The 20,788-nt window shown below is 35.1% G+C and overlaps 3 protein-coding genes across 3 annotated transcripts; all 3 read left to right on the top strand.

The window, feature by feature from the left end:
• Window positions 1-4,585: 4,585 nt before the first annotated feature.
• Window positions 4,586-6,221, top strand: LOC131640975 (cyclin-dependent kinase A-1-like). The gene is made up of 8 exons (XM_058911320.1): window positions 4,586-4,638; window positions 4,734-4,976; window positions 5,064-5,178; window positions 5,262-5,420; window positions 5,530-5,693; window positions 5,786-5,873; window positions 5,967-6,020; window positions 6,135-6,221. The coding sequence occupies exons 1-8, from the start codon at window positions 4,586-4,588 to the stop codon at window positions 6,219-6,221; spliced, it is 963 nt and encodes a 320-aa protein (XP_058767303.1).
• Window positions 6,222-8,646: 2,425 nt separating this feature from the next.
• Window positions 8,647-10,320, top strand: LOC131640974 (cell division control protein 2 homolog 2-like). The gene is made up of 8 exons (XM_058911318.1): window positions 8,647-8,699; window positions 8,796-9,038; window positions 9,123-9,237; window positions 9,333-9,497; window positions 9,594-9,757; window positions 9,850-9,940; window positions 10,036-10,089; window positions 10,198-10,320. Exons 1-8 carry the CDS (start codon window positions 8,647-8,649, stop codon window positions 10,318-10,320), a joined length of 1,008 nt encoding a protein of 335 aa, XP_058767301.1.
• Window positions 10,321-16,499: 6,179 nt separating this feature from the next.
• Window positions 16,500-19,286, top strand: LOC131640971 (ribulose-phosphate 3-epimerase, cytoplasmic isoform-like). Its single transcript, XM_058911316.1, has 8 exons — window positions 16,500-16,773; window positions 16,956-16,960; window positions 17,403-17,465; window positions 17,568-17,674; window positions 17,792-17,889; window positions 18,062-18,154; window positions 18,452-18,493; window positions 18,900-19,286. The coding sequence occupies exons 1-8, from the start codon at window positions 16,657-16,659 to the stop codon at window positions 19,044-19,046; spliced, it is 672 nt and encodes a 223-aa protein (XP_058767299.1). The 5' UTR covers window positions 16,500-16,656; the 3' UTR covers window positions 19,047-19,286.
• The last annotated feature ends 1,502 nt before the right edge of the window (window positions 19,287-20,788 follow it).

Genomic DNA, 20,788 nt, shown 5'->3' with positions numbered 1-20,788 from the left:
GAACCTGACTTTTCTCTGAAGAAATCAAAAACCCTAGTTTTAGAGCCTTGTGTAGGAGAATGTGTCTAGGAGCTTTGTGTATTGATTTGAATTGAAATGGGAAAAATTTATGGGCAAATTTTGGGGTATGACACTGTCTGTTGCATATAACCTACGTAACCTGGACAAGAGATCTGGTATCGATGAAGAAAGGGAGAGCAAAACCTGTTCCTCTGTTGTGTATTTGCGGCTCAAAGCATCAGCAACCACGTTGGACTTTCCATGTTTGTAAAATATTTCAAAGTTAAATCCTTGCAACTTAGATGCCCATTTTTGTTGTTCTGAAGTTTGAATTTTCTGTAACAACAAATTTCTTAAACTCTTCTGATCTGTATAAATATGAAATTCTTGACCAATTAAGTACTGACGCCATTTTTTGATTGCTTCTGTCACAGCAAACATTTACCTAACATAGACTGAGGCTGCTTGCATGCGTGGGCACATTTTTTTGCTGAAGAATGCAATGGGATGACCTTCTTGGGATAAAACTACACCGATGGCAACTCCAGACGCATCGGTTTCCACAATGAATTTCTTTGTAAAATTAGGAAGAGTTAAAACCGGCATGTCGATCATCTTTTGTTGTAATTCTGTAAAGGCGTTCGCCGCCTCTGTACTCCAGACAAACTTAATGGAACATAATAAATCGGTGAGGGAAGCGGCGAGAGTGGCGTAATGTTTTACAAAGCGACGATAAAAACCGGTGAGGCCCAAAAATCCGCGGAGTGCCGTGAGAGAACGTGGTTGAGGCCAGTCCAAAATAGCCTTGATCTTTTCTGCATCAGGTGCCACAGTGCCCATTGAAATAACATGGCCAAGGTAATGAACTCTAGGAACTGCAAACACACATTTTGACAACTTCACAACATAAAAATTGGTCATTAGTAAATTAAAGATAACCTGCAAATGAGTTAGATGTTCACTAAAATTTGAACTATAGATAAGTATGTCATCGAAAAACACCAGGACAAATTTGCGTAGATAAGGTCGTAAAAGATCATTCATAGCTGATTGGAAAGTAGAGGGTGCGTTTGTCAAGCCAAATGGCATGACCAAGAATTCATAGTGTCTGTCGAAAGTACAAAAAGCTGTTTTATGTGTATCTTCTGATGCCATTCGGATTTGGTGATAGCCTGAGCGGAGATCGAATTTGGTGAAAATCTTGGTTGAGCCAAGTTCATCTAACAATTTATCAATTGTGGGTATGGGAAATCGGTCTTTAACTGTTAGTACATTAAGTGCATGGTAGTCAACACAAAAGCGCCAAGTTCTGTCTTTCTTTTTGACTAATAAAACCGGAGATGAAAAATGACTATGACTAGGTGTGATTAGTCCTTCCTTTAACATATCTGCAATAATTGTAGTCATGGGTATTTTTTGGGAATAAGGGTATCGGTATGGTTTCACATTGATAGCGGGGGTTATTAGGAAGAAGTGGAATATGATGGTCATGAGGTCTTGGTGGTGGAAGTTTTGTTTGGTTCTGGAAAATTGTTGAGTACTGCTGGATGAGTTTAGAAAGTTGAGGGTGTATATTTAAAGGTAAAGTGGACAAGGGTTGTGTTTCAATTGAGGGTGTTTCTGATGGGGAAGGCTCAAGTATCATGAGATGGAAGGAAGAGATAGAATTTTGGTGGATAAGTGTTTTGAGTTGGTGAAAGGATGTAGGTTGTGGAAGAGAAACAGAATCTCCTTGTAGAGTTATGGGAATATTGTTGTGATTGAAAGTAATAGATGGAACTGAAAAATCTGCTTGAATAGGACCAAGTGTACGCAACCATGCCATGCCTAAAACCACATCAGCCCCTTCTATTGGAAGAAGATAAAATGGTAGTTTGAATTGTTTTTCTTGTAGGATAAGTTTGGCATTGTTACAAATTCCCTCACATTGAAGATGGGAACCATTTCCCACCATGACTGAAAATTGTGGAATTGGAGTAGTATGGAGATTTAGATGATGGGCGATTCGAGGCTGAAGTATGTTATGTGTGCTACCGGTATCCACCAAAACCATAACTGTTAGGCCTCCAATGAATCCTTTGAATTTAAGTGTTTGAGGCGAAAACTGACCCGTTAAAGCTTGTGTGGATAATTGGAAATAAGTGTCCACTGGTTCTGTTTGTTTGCCAATGTCTTGTTGTTCTTCAACCAATTGATTATGGTCTATGACCTCTTCATCACTTAATAGAATCAAGAATCTGCCCGTAGAACACTTATGACCGGGAATGAACTTTTCATCATAATTGAAGCACAAACCTTGGGCTCTTCTTCCTTGGATTTGGACTTGAGATAATTTTTTTATGGGGAGGTGGGAAGGTTGGGTGTTGGAAGGCTTTTGGAACGAAAAGGTGTTTGGGCTGGAGTGTTGTAATGAGATTTCTGGGTTGTGGCAGTGGAGGTATTAGGATTGGTTTTGGTATAAGGACTAACATAGGTTTTAGAGAATTTGGGCTTAGAATCTTTAAGCTTGGCTTCAATTAATTTCGCTAACCCAATGACTTGTGATATATTTATGGGTTTTTGAATTGCCATTTAATTTTTAATATCAGCATTAAGACCAGAAATAAAGCAATTTAATATTGCATCTTGTGTCAGTCCCACCACTTGATTGCCCAACTGTTCAAATTTCGTTTGATACTCAACAACTGTTCCTTCTTGTTTCAATTTGAACAATTCTGCCTGATGGTTTTCATAAGTAGATGGGCCAAAGCGCAACTCTAAAGCCCTTGTAAATGAGACTCAATCAGTTAATAAATGACTATGATGCATCCATTTAAACCAACTTAAAGCATCACCTTTCATGTAAAAAGAAATTAATGACAAACGATTTTCAGGTGACATATTATAAAAATTGAAAAATTGCTTCGCTTGAAATAACCAATCAAGAGGTCCTGAGCCATCGAACATAGGGAGTTCGAGTTTTGGGGTTCGAGGTGTTGGTAAGGGGGAATATGAGAGAGATTGGGATATGAGGGTTGGGGGGAAAATTGGGAAAAAGGAATATGTTGTGAAAAGGGAATGCTGAAAGGTTGAGAGGATGATAAAATAGTTGGAATAGGAGGGTAAGGTACAAAGGGTGTGGAAATCTGAGGATTAGTGTGTCTCATGGTTGTTGGTTGAGGGTGTGTGGTAGAGAAGGTGGAAGAGTATCTCATGGGAGTGTTTGTTGGTGAAATAGAGTGAAAATTAGGTGTTGTAACCCTAGAAATAGAAGGGGGGTTATGTACCATACCTGAAGGTGTTGATGTTCCATGAATAGTAACGTAGCTTGTAGGAATTACTGTTTCGTGAACAGTAGCGGACCCAGCAGTGGTTCCTGTTCCGTGAACAGTAGCGGACCCAACAGTGGTTCCTGTTCCGTGAACAGTAGCGGAACTAGTAGTAAGAGCTTGCTGTAGTTCTTTTTGAAGAGAGATTTTGGTGATGGCAGCCATGAGGGATTCAAACCTAGAATCATCCACAAATTTGTCATTGTCTAACCTTGTTTGGAGGTTGGATAGATATGAAGAGATTTGAGCAAATCTCTCATCCATTTGTTCTTGAGTTTCTTGTTCTTGAGTTTCTTCTAAGATTTCTTTAGAAGAAGGGTTAGGGGGTTTTAGGGGAGCCATGGGAGGAAAGAGAGGTAAGAGATGAAAGCACCAATGTTAGATTCAAGCTAGGCTAAATTTAGATCTAAAAGGCATTAAAAGAAATTGACATTAAACAAACTTCATACTTTCTTCATAGCTCTCACAAAGGAGAATATACACTTAAATAGCTAGGGTTTGTAACCCACTAATGGGCCATGGGCCACACTCACACAACAATACAAATAATAATAGATAAAATTCTGTTACAACACCCCTCTTTAATAATAATAATAATCTTTTAAAGAACTAGGAATTTTCTTAATTCTTTTGGGTCTATTGGGCTGCATAACATAATGCTTCAAGAGGTATATCTACGGAAACATAGACATTTTACGAAACTCGCATGGTGCAAGAGAGACCCAAAAGGTGAGGTAAGATATTCTCAAAATTTGTGGTCATCATGGTCATTAAATCAATATTGATGAAAATTTAAATATATTTATGAATTTTTAAATGAGTCATGCTAACATTTGCGGGTATATGTTATGATACTATAATTACAAAAATTTAAGTATGATAAAATCATGTTTAAAATTTTAAAATATTGAATATACGTCGTTCAAGAGAATATTTTTAATTAATTTCTAATTATAATATTTTTAATATGTTTTCTTATAGCACATGTTAGCATTTTTTTAATAATAATAATAATAATAATAATAATAATAATAATAATAATAATAATAATAATAATAATAATAATAATAATAATAATAATAATAATAAAATAAAACTAATATTTTAAGATTGGTTTTTTTCATTGAGCGAATCACACAGGTAGTTAAAGTTAACGATAATAAGGAGTTGGAGGGAAACTAAAAGATATAAAAGCGACATGCAAATCACAGTAACTACCTCACTTTTCCAATTCTCTCTCTTTCTCTTTGCTCTATCTCTTTCTCTCTCGCTCTGAAATGGGAATCAATAAGCTTGAGGATCTATGGTTGCTACAACATGACATCACGACGTGAGTTTCCATTTCCTTCTCTCAACTCTTTACTTTTCATTCTTCGTTCTTGCATTTCTTCCAAAATTTTCTGATTCATTTTCTTGTGAATGCAGACCCAACCTATCAACAAGTCAAGCGGAATTCCTACTACGTTTGCACAGAGATCTTGAACGTGTACCAATTAACAATGAAAGGTGTTTCGCCAATGTCATCAGGGGCATTCGCCGTGTTTCACATAAGACAGTTGCTATCAAGATTCTAACCATTCCTCAACACAAGCAAAAATACGGAACTCCATCCACCATTTTGAAGCACACCTCTCTCCTTAAAGATTTGAACCATCCCAATATCATCAGGTCAATCATTTGTTTTCAGCTTCAAATCAAGTTCTGATCAATAGATTTATATATATATGTTTGATGTGTGTGATATGATATCTACAGCTTGTTGCAAACTCTGGCTACTGACGAAGAAGTGTTTCTTGTTTTTGATCATGTTGACCTAAATCTTGAAAAATACATCACCAATCCCGTGCTTAGCCTTCACACTTTCGAAAGAGTAATTCATCTTTATACTAAACTAAACTGTTGTTTCTATAGTGTAGTGCAGCTTTGTTTTATATCTACATTTTGTGTTTGCAGTGTGTTCTACGTCAAGCTGTTTCTGCACTCGCGTACCTCCACTCTCACCAAATTGTACACAAAGATATCAATCCTTTTAATATTCTCTTGCAATACCAATGGGGTGGCTCTCCTATAGTCAAGCTATGTGGTATTCCTGCACCCAAAACTTCTATTCATGTATGATACTATATATATACTTTCTCTTTTTTACATTGTTAAAAACAATCCAGGATATGATTCAAACCATGCAAAGTAATGCTGTTGTAATTTTGTTTTCGATTTGCAGACGCCTCATCCTAGCTATACAGCACCTGAACTTTTGATGGGCTCAACCAAGTACTCAACTGCAGCTGATATCTGGTCTATGGGCTGCATATTTGCTCACATCGTTAAGAGCCGACCGCTGTTCAATACTATGGACAAGCATAGGGTATTGGCTGAGATATTCTGGTAATTTCATCAGAGCACAATAACTATTTCTATGATATCTCTGCATGTATTATACAAATAAAACTAATTAATTGGATATTTTCTATGTAAAGGTTGTTTGGTACCCCAACAGAAGAAACTTGGCCTGGCGTGTCTTCACTATGGAATATTCGAGAATTTAACCCTCCAATACAGCCAAAGGTATTCATTAATGTTCTGATTTTTATCAATTTTTTCATTTCATAAATTCAGGCCATCCAATAAGCAATGTATGGAAACTAATTGATTTTGTAGGATCTGGCTCAAGAGTTCCCAAGCCTCGAACCTGCTGGTCTTGATCTTCTTTCGGTAACTTAACTGCCTCCTACACATTACTGTTTAGGTTTCTTCGAATTACTTAACTGTTTTATTGATCAACTGAAAGTTTATTTATAGCCAGTTTTTTTTTTTTTTGTTGGACAGAAAATGCTTTGCCTGTGCCCAAATCGAAGGATTTCAGCTTATGAAGCTATTGACCATCCATATATCTTCGACGTTGACCATCCATGATGAAGCTCTTGCTAATTGACAATCCAAGGGCTTACTCTCTCTTCCTTTGTGTATTTCTAACAGAAAAATCTTATAGAATCTTAGGTATCCTACTGGTATACGACGTACTTGCGGTATATGAAATGTAAAAACCATTGATTTGTAGTAATTCCTTGATCTTTCCTGGACATATATACACAAGCATAGTCAGTTCATGTTGTGTTTTCATTTGAAAAGTATTCCATTGATATATTTTGTTATTTTATGACTTCAACGCGTAATTCTATTTTTCTGTTAAATAATGTTGGACTTAATGATGCATTAAAGTGGTTTTTATGCAGTTTCTGAAATATACTCAGTAGACATCACATAAGTGTAAATTGAGTAGGAGGCTCCTCAATTTCAAAAACCAGTTCTTTAAATGAAGCCACGCATGTTCCCTCTAATTATTCATCGTTTAGCTTTCATAAAAAAAAACTTTATACCTTATTTGGTCTGTCTTGTTTTAATTATTGAGGGTGGCATGTCTCAATGTTTTCATTTTGCGTCCTCTTCGCGGAAATGAGTGTATCTTCTAGGATTCAAAGCCGACGATTCGTTTGATTGATTTTTGAATAGTATAAGTAGGAAAGTGAGATATGGTCTACACACTTATTTATGAGTTGGCCAATAGGTTTGGCCCATCCTCGTGAAGATTAGGTTCCATAGACTCTTTAGTATATCTATGATCAACAAAAACAATCTGTGGGCGAGGTAGGTCGAAGCATGAATGTTGTTCTGGTTTATGATTTAAGGTGAAGGAGATATTTTTTTGTTTATGAGCAAGAGTTGGTTGCCAAATTTCTCGACAGTTTCTACAAGATAAGATCTATATCAGGGAGAACCTTTTTAAGCATGGGATTTTAGTTGATCCACCTAGAGTTTCTTGTGTATGCATATGGATATGGTTGAGTTGGTATCGCATATATTTGTTACTTGTGAGGTGGTTTCGACTCTGATTGATCTGTAAGAAACTGTCTGACTAGAACCCATAATAAGCCTACTTAAAGGAATGGACAACCTCTTTACTTTCTTTCATGATGTAGTTGCTTATCCTTTAGGGAAGCTTTTCACTCCTTGGTGAACCTACAGAGAAGTTTGAATACTATGTTCTTTACTCGAGAAGGGAACTATAGCGGAAACAACCTCAGACGTCTCCCTTAAGGGAAGATTAAGTGTCTATTCCTTTCACAAAATCGAGTTCACAGAATCGAAATAATCCAAGTGAAGCTTCAAGTGCAACACCTCTTTCTAAACCAATAATAGAATCTCCACCTTGAGGTTATGATGCAAACACGGAATATAGCAGGCCTGAGGTAGGAGAATACCGCGAAAAGTGCCTTGTTGAGCAAGGTTTCATAAGATGAAGATATACTGTGGTCAACAACAGGCTGGTTGGTACACCCGATGGATCACCAGAAAATCTGTTCCATGAGTACTTCAAGCAAGATTATCAAGAATGGATGCTTGGGATTACATTGAGAAACACTTTGGCACACCATCACTGACCGAACATGGCTGCATTGAGCAGTGTCATAAAGAACAAACAGCTGAAAATTGGGAGAAAGTAGGCCCGCTCGACTAACTCCTGGTAATTGTAGTGAGCTTATCACCTCCACTGCATTGGAAGAACAGGTCCTTATGCAAAGAGCAAAAATCAATTGGTTATTGCTTGGTGATGGCAGCAACAGGTACTTCCATGCTTCCCTTCGGAGCTAAAATAAAGCTACAGGTTTATATACCCTGGAAGATCAGAATGGGCTGGAATTCAGGGGTCATGAAGAAATTGAGAAAGAGATCCTTAGATTTTATGGAGAGCTGTTGGGGAAATCTAGTAGCCAGCTGAGACACATTGATGTTGAGGTTATGAGGCAAGGTGCACAATTCAACCATAAGCATCAGTCTGATTTGATTCAGCCTGATATGCATAACTAGTGTCTCATACAAGTATGTTATCACTGGACAGCATAGTGATTATCTAACTCCTAAGAGAGGCCTGAGGCAAGGTGATCCAATATCACCTTTACTCTTTGTGCTAGTGATGGAGTATATGCATAGATGTATGAGGAAACTCCAAAACATTCCAGATTTCAACTTCCACCCGAAGTGTGAAAAGTTATGCCTAACCAATATTTGTTTTGCATAACTAAGTTGTTCCAAAAAAATAAAATAATAATAATAAAAATAATAATAATAAAACTAATATTTTAAGATTGGTTTTTTTTCATTGAGTGAATCACAGGTAGTTAAAGTTAACGATAACAAGGAGTTGGAGGGAAATAAAAAGCTATAAAAGGGAATTGCAAATCAAATCACAGTAACTGTCTCACTATTCCAATTCTCTCTCAATCAGTCTCACTCTTTCTTACAATCTCTCTCTCTCTCTCTCTCTCTCTCTTGCTCTGAAATGGGAATCAATAAACTTGAGGATCTATGGTTGCAACAACATGACATCATGATGTGAGTTTCCATTTCCTTCTCTCAACTCTTTAGTTTTCATTCTCCGTTCTTGCATTTCTTTCAAAAACATTCTGATTCATTTTCTTGTGAATGCAGACCCAAGCTATCAATAAATCAGGCGGAATACCTACTTCGCTTTCACAAAGATCTTGAACGGATACGAATTGACAATGATATGTGTTTCTCCAATGTCATCAAGTGCATTCGACGTTCTTCAGATGAGACAGTTGCTATCAAGATTCTAACCATTCCTCAACACCAGCAAAACAACGGAATTCCATCCACCATTTTGAATCACGCCTCTAGCCTCAGAGATTTGAACCATGACAATATCGTCAGGTCAATCATTTGTTTTCTTCAAATCAAGTTTCAATGAATAGATTATATATATGTTTGGTGTGTGTGAATGTGTGATATCTACAGGTTGTTGCAAATTCTGTCTACTGAGGAAGATGTGTATCTTGTTTTTGATCATGTTGACCTAAATCTTGAAAGATACATCACCAATCACTTGCCTAGCATTGCCACTTTCGAAAGAGTAACTCATCTTTATACTAAACTAAACTATTGTCTCTATAGTGTAGTGCTGCTTTGTTTTATACCTCGAATTTCTTCTACATTTTGTGATTGCAGTGTGTTCTATATCAAGCTCTTTCGGGACTCACATACCTCCATTCTCACCACATTGTACACACCGATATCAATCCTTTTAATATTCTCGTTGAATGCCACCTAGATGATGAATCATCTCCTACAGTCAAGCTATGTGGTATTCCTGCACCCAAAACTTCTATTCATGTATGATACTTTCTCTTTTTTACATTGTTTAAAACAATCCAGGACAGTACAAACCATGCAAAATAATGCTTTTCTAATTTTGTTTTCAATTTGCAGAAGGCTCGTCCTAACTATACAGCACCTGAACTTTTGATGGGCTCAACCAATTACTCAACTGCAGCTGATATCTGGTCTATGGGCTGCATATTTGCTCACATCATTAAGCGCCGACCTCTGTTCAATAATTTAGACGAGCATGGGGTATTGGCTGAGATATTCTGGTAATTTCATCAAAACACAATAACTATTTCTATGATATCTCTGCATGTAATAACCAAACAAAACTAATTAATTGGATATTTTCTATGTAAAGTTTGTTTGGCACGCCAACAGAAGAAACTTGGCCTAGAGTGTCTTCTATATGCAATTTTCTTCAAGAATTTAACCCTCCAGTACAGCCAAAGGTATTCTCATTAATGTTATGATTTTTATCAATTTTTTCATTTCATAAATTCAGGCCATCCAATAAGCAATGTATGGAAACTAATTGATTTTGTAGGACCTGGCTAAAGAGTTCCCAAGCCTCGGACCTACTGGTCTTGATCTTCTTTCGGTAACTCAACTGCCTCCTACACATTACTGTTTACGTTTCTTCGAATTACTTAACTCTTTTATTGGTCAACTGAAAGTTTAATTATAGCCCGTGTTTTATGTTGGACAGAGAATGCTTTGCCTGTGCCCAAATGGCAGGATTTCAGCTAATGAAGCTCTTGACCATCCATATCTTCAGCTGTTCTCAAATGGCGAGATTTCACCTTATGAAGCTCTTGCCTATCCATTTTGACCGCCCATAAAGAAGCTCTTGCTTTGACAACCCAAGGGCTTGTACTTCTAACAGAACAATCTTATAGAATCTTAGGTATCCTACTGGTATACGACGCACACGTTTGGTATGTGAAATGTAAAAAATCATTGATTTTTAGTAATTCCTTGATCTTTCCTGGACATATATACAAAAGCATAGTTAGTTTATGTTGTGTTTTCATATGAAAATTGAAAAGCATTCCATTGATATATTTTGTTATTTTATGAATTCAACGCGTAATTTTGTAATTTTCTGTTAAATAATGTTGGAACTAATGATGCATTAAAGTGGTTTTATGAAGTTTCTGAAATATACTTAGTAGACATCACATAAGTGTAAATTGAGTAAGAGGCTCAAGTTCAAAAACCAAGGTTCTTTAAATGAAGCATGTCTCATTGGGAAAAGGCATTAGTCGTCTAAGTTGGACTGGACTGTTTTGTATAATGCGAATAATGCGAGACATATCGTATTCCAGAAACTCTAATACGTGGTTCAAATCCAATTCCTGGTATGGAATGCAGAGATTTTAAAGAAATTCTTGATGTAGTTGCTTATCCTTTAGGGAAGCTTTTCACTCCTTGGTGAATCTAGAGAGAAGTTTGAATACTACGTTCTCTACTCGAGAAGAGAAGGGAACTATAGCGGAAACAACCACTTAGACACCTCCCTTAAGGGAAGATTAAGTGTCTATTCCTTTCACAAAATCAAGCTCAAAATAATCCAAGTGAAGCTTCAATTGCAACAACTCTTCCTATACCTATAGTAGATGCAAACACGGAATATAGCAGGCCTGAGGTAGGAGAATACCGCGAAAAGTGCCATGTTGAGCAAGGATTTCATAAGATGAAGATATAATGTGGTCAACCATAGGCTGGTTGGTGCACCCGATGGATCAGCAGAAAATCTGTTCCATGAGTACTTCAAGCAAGATTATCACGGAATGGATACTTGGGATTACATTGAGAAACACTTTGGCACACCTTCACTGACCGAACAAGGCTGCATTGAGCAGTGTCATAAAGAACAAACAGCTGAAAATTGGGAGAAAGTAGACCCGCTCGACGAACTCCTGGTAAAGCATCCTTAAAATTATTCTCACGGGTTAGGCCCCCAAGACTATGCGGAATATGGCCATAGAACTTAACTTTTCTTCATTTGAGGCTCCGCCACAACAATTGAACATTGAATAAGCTTTACCAAAAGTCAGTATGATTGTGAAATTTAGACTTGAGAAGTAAATGAAAATCACCAACAGCGCTTAGCAACTTGTTTGCTACCATTAAAGAAAAGACGTGAAATGTGTCATTCACAGCTGGATTAGTCTTGTCTCTATCAACCTCTCCCGGTAGGTAAAGGACCTTTGAGTAAGAGTAAGAGGTTCCTGTATGGACTTTGATGGGGAGAGGGCAGAGGGAGTTTCTCTTGTATTGTATGTATGTATGTATATACACTGCCCGCTGCAAGCTAGCAAGGACAAGTAGTTGTCTAACTTGTCTTTATCCATTATTACTAAGTCAGCTAAAAGAAGGGAGTCAATCAATCAATCCTAGAGTGGTTATGACTTATGAGAAAGGGAGTTAACAGGACCGTCTTTGAGGGCGTGCAAAGCGGGCTACCGCACAGGGCCTCAAGTTTTCCAGAGTTAAACTATAGCTAAATAAGGCTTCATAAAATATCAGGTAGGTTAAATTGTGAGTACACAGGGCCTCTAATAATTTTTTATGGTTAAATTGCGGCTAATCTACACAGGGCCTCCAAAAACTTGAGACGGCCTTGGGAGTTAATAATGCAAGTTGTAAGTCCCCTAGTAGGAAAGAAAGCAAAGATAGTCACTGTTGTATAGTGTGTTATTATCCGGTATCCAATCCTTCATCTAATAACCTTTTTTGTATCTCATATTAAGGATACCTTTTGCGAGCATCTATGATCTCCATTCAATGCTTCATGAAAGAATCACATATATCGTATTAAGGATACCCTTTGCGAGTCATATTCAATTCATACTCGAGAAATAATCGTACATGCGAGAAAGGTGGTTATACAGACATACCGTATAATACGAATGATAAAGAAAACATAATTAGGAGAGCTTGCCATCATTTATTCTCTCCGATACTCCTTAAAATAAGAGATTAAGGAGTAGAAAATGACACACAATAGTTAAGTGGAAACCTTCAACAAATAAGGGAAAAATCACGGGCACCGGTAGAAAAGATTTTCACTAAGTGGAAGAAATTACAACACTTCTCTCTAAATATAAGGAGAGAATAAACCATGGGTAGGGGTGTTTATTGGTTAGGGTAAATCCGAACCAAACCATAGTGTTTGGGTTGGATATTTTTTCAGTTCGGGCAAGAACCGAATCAAACCAATGAAATCCAATGACAATCGGTTCGGGCATCGAATTTTCAATTTTCTACCCGCAAGTCCAACCCAAACCAACCATAATTAATTATCATAAAAATTACTACGAAGCATTCAACTTCAATAAGAAAAAAAATAAAATGTTGTGTGTGGACAAGTTATGCTATTTTAATTTGTTATTCAAAAATTGATAGTGTAATATGATAAATGAACATAAAGTTATGAAACACATTTATTATTTTATTATCATATTAATTCAAGTGACTAGTTATAGATTCAAAAGTCTTAATCTTAGATTTTTTTTTTTATTAGATATTTTTGAATCTATTAGAGAAAAATTTCTAGTATAATATTTAAATTTGAACACTATTAATATTATATTTTTTATAATATTATGAAAAATTAATTTTTGTAAATAAGTTATTTTTTAAAAATATTTTTGCATTTTTTATCTACTCGATCAATCCAACCCAAACCAATCCGTTGTTTCTCGGATCGGTTCGGTTTGGGCTTTATCGCAAAAATTTGTAAATCCAATCCAAACCAATCCATTTAATTTTAATCGGTTTGGGTATCGGATTCTCTCAAAACCGAACCAAACCGGCCCGCGAACACCCCTAACCATGGGTGCAAAACTATGATTGTTTCTTTCTTTGACCCACATGATTTCCTTGACCATATGATTTCTTTGACTCACATGATTTCTTTGATCAAAATTGTGACTTTATTCAATCTTTGACCATTTGACTACAATCCATGACAATAATATCTTGGACCATTTGACCATAATCTTTGACAATCCCCGTTTCTACAAATTTCGAGGGAGATTTACCCTTAGGCGACTTTTCTCTTTCTATTTCCCCCATTTCACGTACTTACCGACCTCTCTTATTCAACTCTTCAATAGCATCCTTTAACTAGATGCAGTCGTCAGTGTTGTGAACAAGACCTTTATAAAAATGGTAGTACTTGCTCTTGTCTGTTCTGGATGACTCTCGAATGAGAAAGACGACTCTGATTCCTCCCTTTTAGAACTCTATGTTAGCACAGTCTTGGTAGATCTTTTCTCGCGACACATTTAGTGCCGTGAACTTGTTGTATCGGACCTACATTCCCCGATTGGACTCATCCTTTCGCCTGTGGGACGCCTTTCCTATTGGGCGGCTAGAGGGTGTGTCAACGGAAGCGGGGTTGTCAAACCAGGTGTTTAGATTTTCTTCCACGATTATGTAAAACTGAGTCATACTCAACATTTTATGCGTGGTTCGTGCTCATTTCCTCCCTAAATTCAATCTGAATGGATCGAAGATCCAACACTTAAGGCCTTCTTCGGATCCCTCTACTTCTATGAACACTTCGCTCCATATATATATATATATATATATATATATATATATATATATATATATATATATATATATATATATATATATATATATATATATGAGGAGAGATCAAATTACACCAACAAGTTACACTAATTGTTACACTCTTTTATAACCATTGATGGTACTTTAATCTAACGGTTATTAAAGGACCTCTTTTGGACTCATAATTCACGTGATTCTTTCTAAAGATAGTTTCCTCTATTTTTGGTAATAAATAAAAAAATAATTTTCTAAAAATTTCATAAATCAAAAAATTAAAAATTGTAAATACTTCTAAAAAAATTATTGATTATTAATAAAAAATAATTTTTTCTTATTTTTAAAATAATCTCACGTTTTGTAGTTTCTTTATATTAACTTTTATTATATTCAACTAAGCAAATAATGTATTATGATTCTAAATATTTGTTAAAAAATCACAATTCTTAATAAAAATAGCTTTTTTTAATTTTAACTAAATTTCTTTTTTATTTAATTTCTTTACTGAACGATTATGTAATCTAATTAAAAATTTATAAATTTTATAGTGTGCTAAGTGAATAAATTTTTTTTACTTAGAAAATATTAATAAATATTAAAATTTACTTTTTTTTTAATTTTATCCACTTAAAACAATATTATTTAATTTATTTTAAATAAAACAATATTTATCCACTTAAAATATACAAGAAGACTTATAAGTTTTTAAATAAAATTTAAAAATTTTATTAAAAAACATAAAATGAAAAAACTAAAATAGTAAGTAATGAGTATATAATTATTATGTTGTAAATTGGAAAAAATATTAAGCGAACATTTTATTGAAATTAATTTATATCATTTATTTATTTATTTCATTCAAAACTAAAACATTATAGATGAGTACTAGAGGTGGAAATAGGTCAGGCCGATAACAGGGGCCTACAGGCTAGCCTATAAAGGCTCAGGTCAGCCCACACATTATTTTTAAATAGAAAAAGCCTAGGCTTCTTTATAAGCCTATTTAGTTAAAAAGGCTTGGCCTCAGGCCCTAAAAAAATGGCTTTTAAGCCTATCAGGCCGCCCTATTTAAATAAATATGAATACTTTTTTTATGATCATTATGTTATATTTTATACTTTGAATTAAAATACATAAATAATACTTGGTTATCTTAAAGAACTTGTGAAAATAAGATGAAAACACCATATAAACATTGATTTCATAAACTTTCTTAAACAAATAGTCTCATAGAACTTATGCTAATATGTAAGTTAAAATAAGTTAGTCTATTTAAACATTAATTTAATTACTTATTTACATATGTCTAAAACAAATAGACTTTTATGTAGGCTAACAAGCTAACCAGACCTTCGAAAAGACCAGATTCAGGCCTAAAAAATAAGCCTACGACAGGCTACAGACTAGGCTTAGGTTTTTTTGACAGGTCAGGCTTAGGCTTGGCAAAGCCTAACTCGACCCAGCCTATTTCCACCCCTAATGACAACATAACTTTGTATTTAGATATTCATACACTATCAAATAACAACAAAACTCGTCATATTTTGACAACAACTTTCCATTTAATATGTAAAAATTAAATTAGACAAAAGTGAAATAATAAATATAAAATAATAGCATAAAACAATATAAAAATGATTATTATGAAACCATAAAAAAAAAGAAACAAGAGATTAGTTAAGATGAAAAAGAAAAAACAAAAGAGTCGAGATATTAGATAAGAAGATGTGCGATAAAAATGAAACTGAAATAGGAAACATTTGCATAAAAATGAAAAGGTGAAAAAAAAAAGAATACAAGAGAGTAGAAATTAGAGAAGAAGATGGAAGATGTATGTGACAAAGAATGCGCGATAATGCTATTAGTGATTTGAGAAGAGTGAGGCTGAAATCATATGAGTAAGGATTAGAAAATTGTTCGTAATATCATAAGGTTAAGGTATAATAGATTTAAGTTTGAGTAGGATGTGAGTTAAGTAACAATTAGGTTGTAATATAATGCAATTTGATTCGGTTTCGTTTACAAAATACAAACCGCAAACCGAACCGAACCGTACAATTTTGTTAAAAGATGACCCAAACAAATTCAAACCAAATGCGATTTTTTGCAATTTCAATTTAATTTGGTTTGGTTTACGATTTTCTATTGGATTGATTTAGTTTGAACACCCCTACAAATAATAAAAGTTTGTTTTTTTATAAAATAGTTAAACACTTTCAACTTAATTGAATAACATGATTATCATAATTATCATATACTTTTGAATTTTGATATTTAATTATTTTTTTACTGTAAGAAGGACATATATGTGTCTTGATAAATATTTATTTAGTTTTCTATATATCAATGATAAATAGTATATCTTATTTTTTAATATTATCAACGTTTTGGGGTTTTCGGGTCCAAACTCGCCGCCGCAGAAAATTATTTTAAAAAAACGATTATTTACCTACCGCTTTTTTGACTTATTTAAAAAGCGATTAATTACCTAACGCAGCCACCATATATTCAAGTCGCAATTAAGAAGCTGTTTGGTTTCCTGAGTATTCCGTCACCAACCACCACAACTCATCGACGCAAAAAAATGGCAGTGACACCCAAAATTGCTCCTTCCATGCTATCATCCGACTTCGCTAATTTGGCTTCCGAAGCTCATCGTATGATCAATTACGGCGCTGATTGGCTTCATATGGACATCATGGTACCGCCCACTTTCAATTTATTCTTGTTCTCAAAATTCTTTTTTAATCAAGTTCCAATTTTTGATTTTTATGAAGGATCTTAATTGTTAGTACTGTTATTATGAGTTATTAATTTCTATGATTGTGAATGTTTTGTTTCATAACATGGTTACTGACATGTTTCATTTTTGTTCATTTTCAGGATGGGTAAGGACTCACTCACTCTATTGGTTCTGTAGCATCGACACATCTGAAAAGAGACATGTCTGGTGTCTGACAGGACACCGACACATGTGATTTTGTTCAATTTACTCACTTTCTAAAATTATTACCGGTGCTGACGTGTCTGTATAGGTGTGTGTGGTGTCCGTGTATGTGTCTGCGCTTCATAGTTTATATGCGCCCAAATAACTATGGCTTCTTGAAAAATTGTGTGGGGGAGGGCTGTCCAAATTGTGATTTAAACTTTGAGAAATTAAAAGTTGAGAAACCTGAACATGAATTGGTTGCTATGGATGATTTGGAGCCACCTTGTGGTGCAAGATTTTGTTTATTATTAAGCTTCACATTTTAGTTGAATGCTTGTGATGACCATTAAATTATTGAACATGTTTCTTTTCCTTTGCCCTTTTTCATCTATTTTGTGCAGGCACTTTGTTCCGAATTTAACTATGGGTGCTCCAATCATTGAAAGTTTGAGAAAGCACACAAAGTAACAATCTTTCTTCAAGTTCTTTTGTGCATTGCTTTTCTCTTTTTTTGCTATTGGCATAATATATGGTGAGTTTGAGTTAAAAGTGATTAACCCTTGTAGGGCTTATTTGGATTGTCACCTGATGGTTACAAATCCTCTTGATTATGTTGAACCTTTGGGAAAAGCTGGTGCTTCTGGGTTTACATTCCATATAGAGACATCAAAAGGTTGGTCTCGATACTTTTCCTTTGTGTTGTTCTTTTTCTCGGATGCTGTTTTCTTCTTCCTACCTTTTTATATATGATTTCATTTTCTGCTTTCTTAAAAGTGGTTTTTGTTGGCAGACAACTGGAAAGAACTTATCCAAGGTATTAAGTCGCAAGGCATGAAGCCTGGTGTAGCGATAAAGCCTGGGACATCGGTTGAAGAGGTTTATCCTCTGGTATGCATTTCTAACTGCCCTTGTTCTTGTCTGGTCATACCTGCATAGCTTCATTTTTGTGTATAAACTAGAGATCAGATACATCTTTGACTCTGAGATTTTAGGCTTTAGAAGGTCTTTCTCTCTCCCTCTCCCTCTGTGTGTGTGGTTGTAATGTTAGTTCTTTTCACAGGTTGAATCCGAAAATCCCGTGGAAATGGTTCTTGTCATGACCGTAGAACCTGGATTTGGAGGACAAAAATTCATGCCAGACATGATGGAAAAGGTATTATATTACTTTCTTAAATTTTGTCTTTTGGCTGATGAGTGATGACAGTGTTATCAATTGCGAATTATGAAAAATGGCGGTTTTGCCAAGTTTAGCTACACTATAGTGCTATAGTTGCCCTTAGTCTATAACCACTATTTGAAGACACTTTGTTCTAAATCGTTTATCACAGAACAATACTGTTTCTTAAAATTCAGGTATGCTAAAACACTATCACTATTATAGCCGCTATTTGACAACACTATGCATCTTTTTTTATCATGGTAGTTAATTTTTCCCTCATTTTCAAACCAGGTTCGAATACTGAGGAAGAAGTATCCATCACTTGACATAGAGGTATCTCTGCCTATTATCTTGTTTGCAACTTCTTTCCTGTCAAATACATGCATATTTTCTTCATGGTTGTAAACTCACAATAATATCGAGATTTTTCACATTATGAATTCATGAACTTCTTTAGTCCTTTATATTTTACACTTTGTAAATGTTCTCACTATTTGTCCAATGACAGAGGCAGTGACAGTGATCTTTTATTTACTTCTTGTTTCTTCTGCTGTTTTAGCTTTTTACTTTTTATATAGGATCTTGACCAAAACAAAACTTTCTATTTTATTTTTCTGTCACGTTATTGTATTCATGAAGGTGATGGAATGCTTGTGTTAGACCATGCAAGTATGCATAATGCACCGCCAGTGATAATACTATTTTGTAGTGACCAAGACATGTCCAATTTTGATTGCAGGTCGATGGTGGATTAGGGCCTTCAACCATAGACGCAGCTGCATCAGCAGGAGCGAATTGCATTGTTGCTGGAAGTTCAGTGTTTGGAGCCCCTGAGCCAGCTCACATTATATCCTTACTGAGGAATTCTGTAGAGAAAGCACAGTAAACAGAGTTATCTGTCATTTATATTGCGGTACACGTCGCAACTTCACATAATCAATATGCTTGGTGTGCTAACATTTTCAAGTCAAATAAGAGATCAAGTTTACATGTGTCTATTCATTGTGCAATTAACAAATACTGTAAAGGCATAAAAGGAATGACACATAACGCTGTCACCTAGATCCTTTGTTGAATATTTTGAAGTTTACATTTAAATTTTGATCTACTTGTGGCTTTTTATTTATTTTTTGTGATCGTGTTATCGAATATTAATATAAGTCACGAGTTCAAAGGGTTTGTCTCTATTTTGGTTTTGATTGTGTCATTATATTCGTTTCCTTTTCCGTGGCTGCTGTTTTTTTCCTTAAAAACTTTTGTAATGCATTCTCAAAACTGAATATATTGTTATTGTGCTCTAATTGACATCACATAATGATACAATCAACATTATTTTTACAAAAAATAAACTTTAGCCACATAAGTAGATTGGGCTAGGAGAAGGTGAACAGGGTGTTTTAAGAGGTGAACTAGGATGTGGATGAACAGGGAGATGAGATGCGTTGGCTGTTAGGAATGTCTAGAATTCCTGGGATTTCAGGTATATCTTGAATCCCATGTATGAAAAGATCAGTACTTGGACCATCATTGTTTTGCTTGATTTCAGGTATATCTTGAATCCCATGTATGCAAAAATCACAACTTGCGCCATCAATATTTTGCTTTGAAGAACTCCGAACTCTAGGAAATACAGAAACCGGGCGAGGCGCTTTGGGAGGTGGGCTGGCCATCTGGGGATGCTTGGAATGGGTGGGATTCTAGGTATCTCTGGAATTTTAGGGATGCTTGGAATGGGTGGGATTCTAGGTACCTCTGGAATTTTAGGGATGTTTGGAATGGGTGAGATTTTAGGATTATTTGGAATGGTTGGGATTTTAGATATATGTAAAATCCTAGGTATGAAAGAATTAAAACCTGCACCATTAGTTTGCTTTATACAAACCTCATTCTCATACAATTTGCCAGAACTATCATAATTTTGCTTTATATAAATCTCTCTAGCACCATAATTGTTTTGCTTTGTAGCAACCTCAAACAAATTGCTAGCTTTCTTCATAAAAGAGATTAAAACAACTGTGATCAAGAAGCATAGGACTAGTTTAGACCACATTTTTGTAGAGCAAAGTACTAGAAGTTTGCTCTGATCTTCTGTGGTTGAAATAGTACTTGTAGTTGTATTCCATTTTAGTAGTAGTAAGTAGTAATTAATTAGTTTTTGATAGAAGTGTATGTTATTGTTTCAAGATTTGTTGTTCCAATTATATTTGTTTTCTCCATACATGGGTCACATGTAATTTTGTCCATATTTTGATTAAATGGATGCTCATCTCAATATTTGGCTCCAACTTTGACACATTCGAATCCTTTGGACGGTTATAAGTTGAAACAAATCTAGTAGGATTTTGTTTGTTGGAACTCTATATTCCTAGACACTAAAAATTAGAAATATTTTTAGGAGCGGGTTTGGTCTCCTACTAGTGCTTCCAAAATCAACTTAAATTTCTGCCTACCAAAAAAAGTGAGAGGCATATATTCTCACGTGCATGTGCTAGCTTTATTATGGCCCTCGAATATCATAATGTCTCTATCCTAGAATATTTCATGGTTTGAAGTTTTTTTTTTTTTTTGGGTTTTAAATTTTTTAACTATGTTATTTATTTTAATTATAGCATATATTTTTTGTCATTC

This window comes from Vicia villosa, unplaced genomic scaffold (genome assembly GCF_029867415.1).
Source record: "Vicia villosa cultivar HV-30 ecotype Madison, WI unplaced genomic scaffold, Vvil1.0 ctg.003431F_1_1, whole genome shotgun sequence".
Lineage (NCBI taxonomy): Eukaryota > Viridiplantae > Streptophyta > Magnoliopsida > Fabales > Fabaceae > Vicia > Vicia villosa.
Note: the sequence above shows the minus strand (reverse complement) of the source record. Positions and strands in the feature narration are given on the sequence as shown.

Excerpts from the sequence above, each read along its gene's own strand:
- LOC131640975 (XM_058911320.1), top strand. The coding sequence starts at position 4,586 with ATGGGAATCAATAAGCTTGAGGATCTATGGTTGCTACAACATGACATC. Across the intron at positions 5,179-5,261 it reads GCCTTCACACTTTCGAAAGA|TGTGTTCTACGTCAAGCTGT; the intron begins GTAATTCATCTT and ends TTGTGTTTGCAG. Across the intron at positions 6,021-6,134 it reads CTGGTCTTGATCTTCTTTCG|AAAATGCTTTGCCTGTGCCC; the intron begins GTAACTTAACTG and ends TTTGTTGGACAG.
- LOC131640974 (XM_058911318.1), top strand. The coding sequence starts at position 8,647 with ATGGGAATCAATAAACTTGAGGATCTATGGTTGCAACAACATGACATC. Across the intron at positions 9,498-9,593 it reads CACCCAAAACTTCTATTCAT|AAGGCTCGTCCTAACTATAC; the intron begins GTATGATACTTT and ends TTCAATTTGCAG. Across the intron at positions 9,941-10,035 it reads ACCCTCCAGTACAGCCAAAG|GACCTGGCTAAAGAGTTCCC; the intron begins GTATTCTCATTA and ends TTGATTTTGTAG.
- LOC131640971 (XM_058911316.1), top strand. The coding sequence starts at position 16,657 with ATGGCAGTGACACCCAAAATTGCTCCTTCCATGCTATCATCCGACTTC. Across the intron at positions 17,675-17,791 it reads CCATATAGAGACATCAAAAG|ACAACTGGAAAGAACTTATC; the intron begins GTTGGTCTCGAT and ends TTTTGTTGGCAG. Across the intron at positions 18,155-18,451 it reads TGCCAGACATGATGGAAAAG|GTTCGAATACTGAGGAAGAA; the intron begins GTATTATATTAC and ends TTTTCAAACCAG.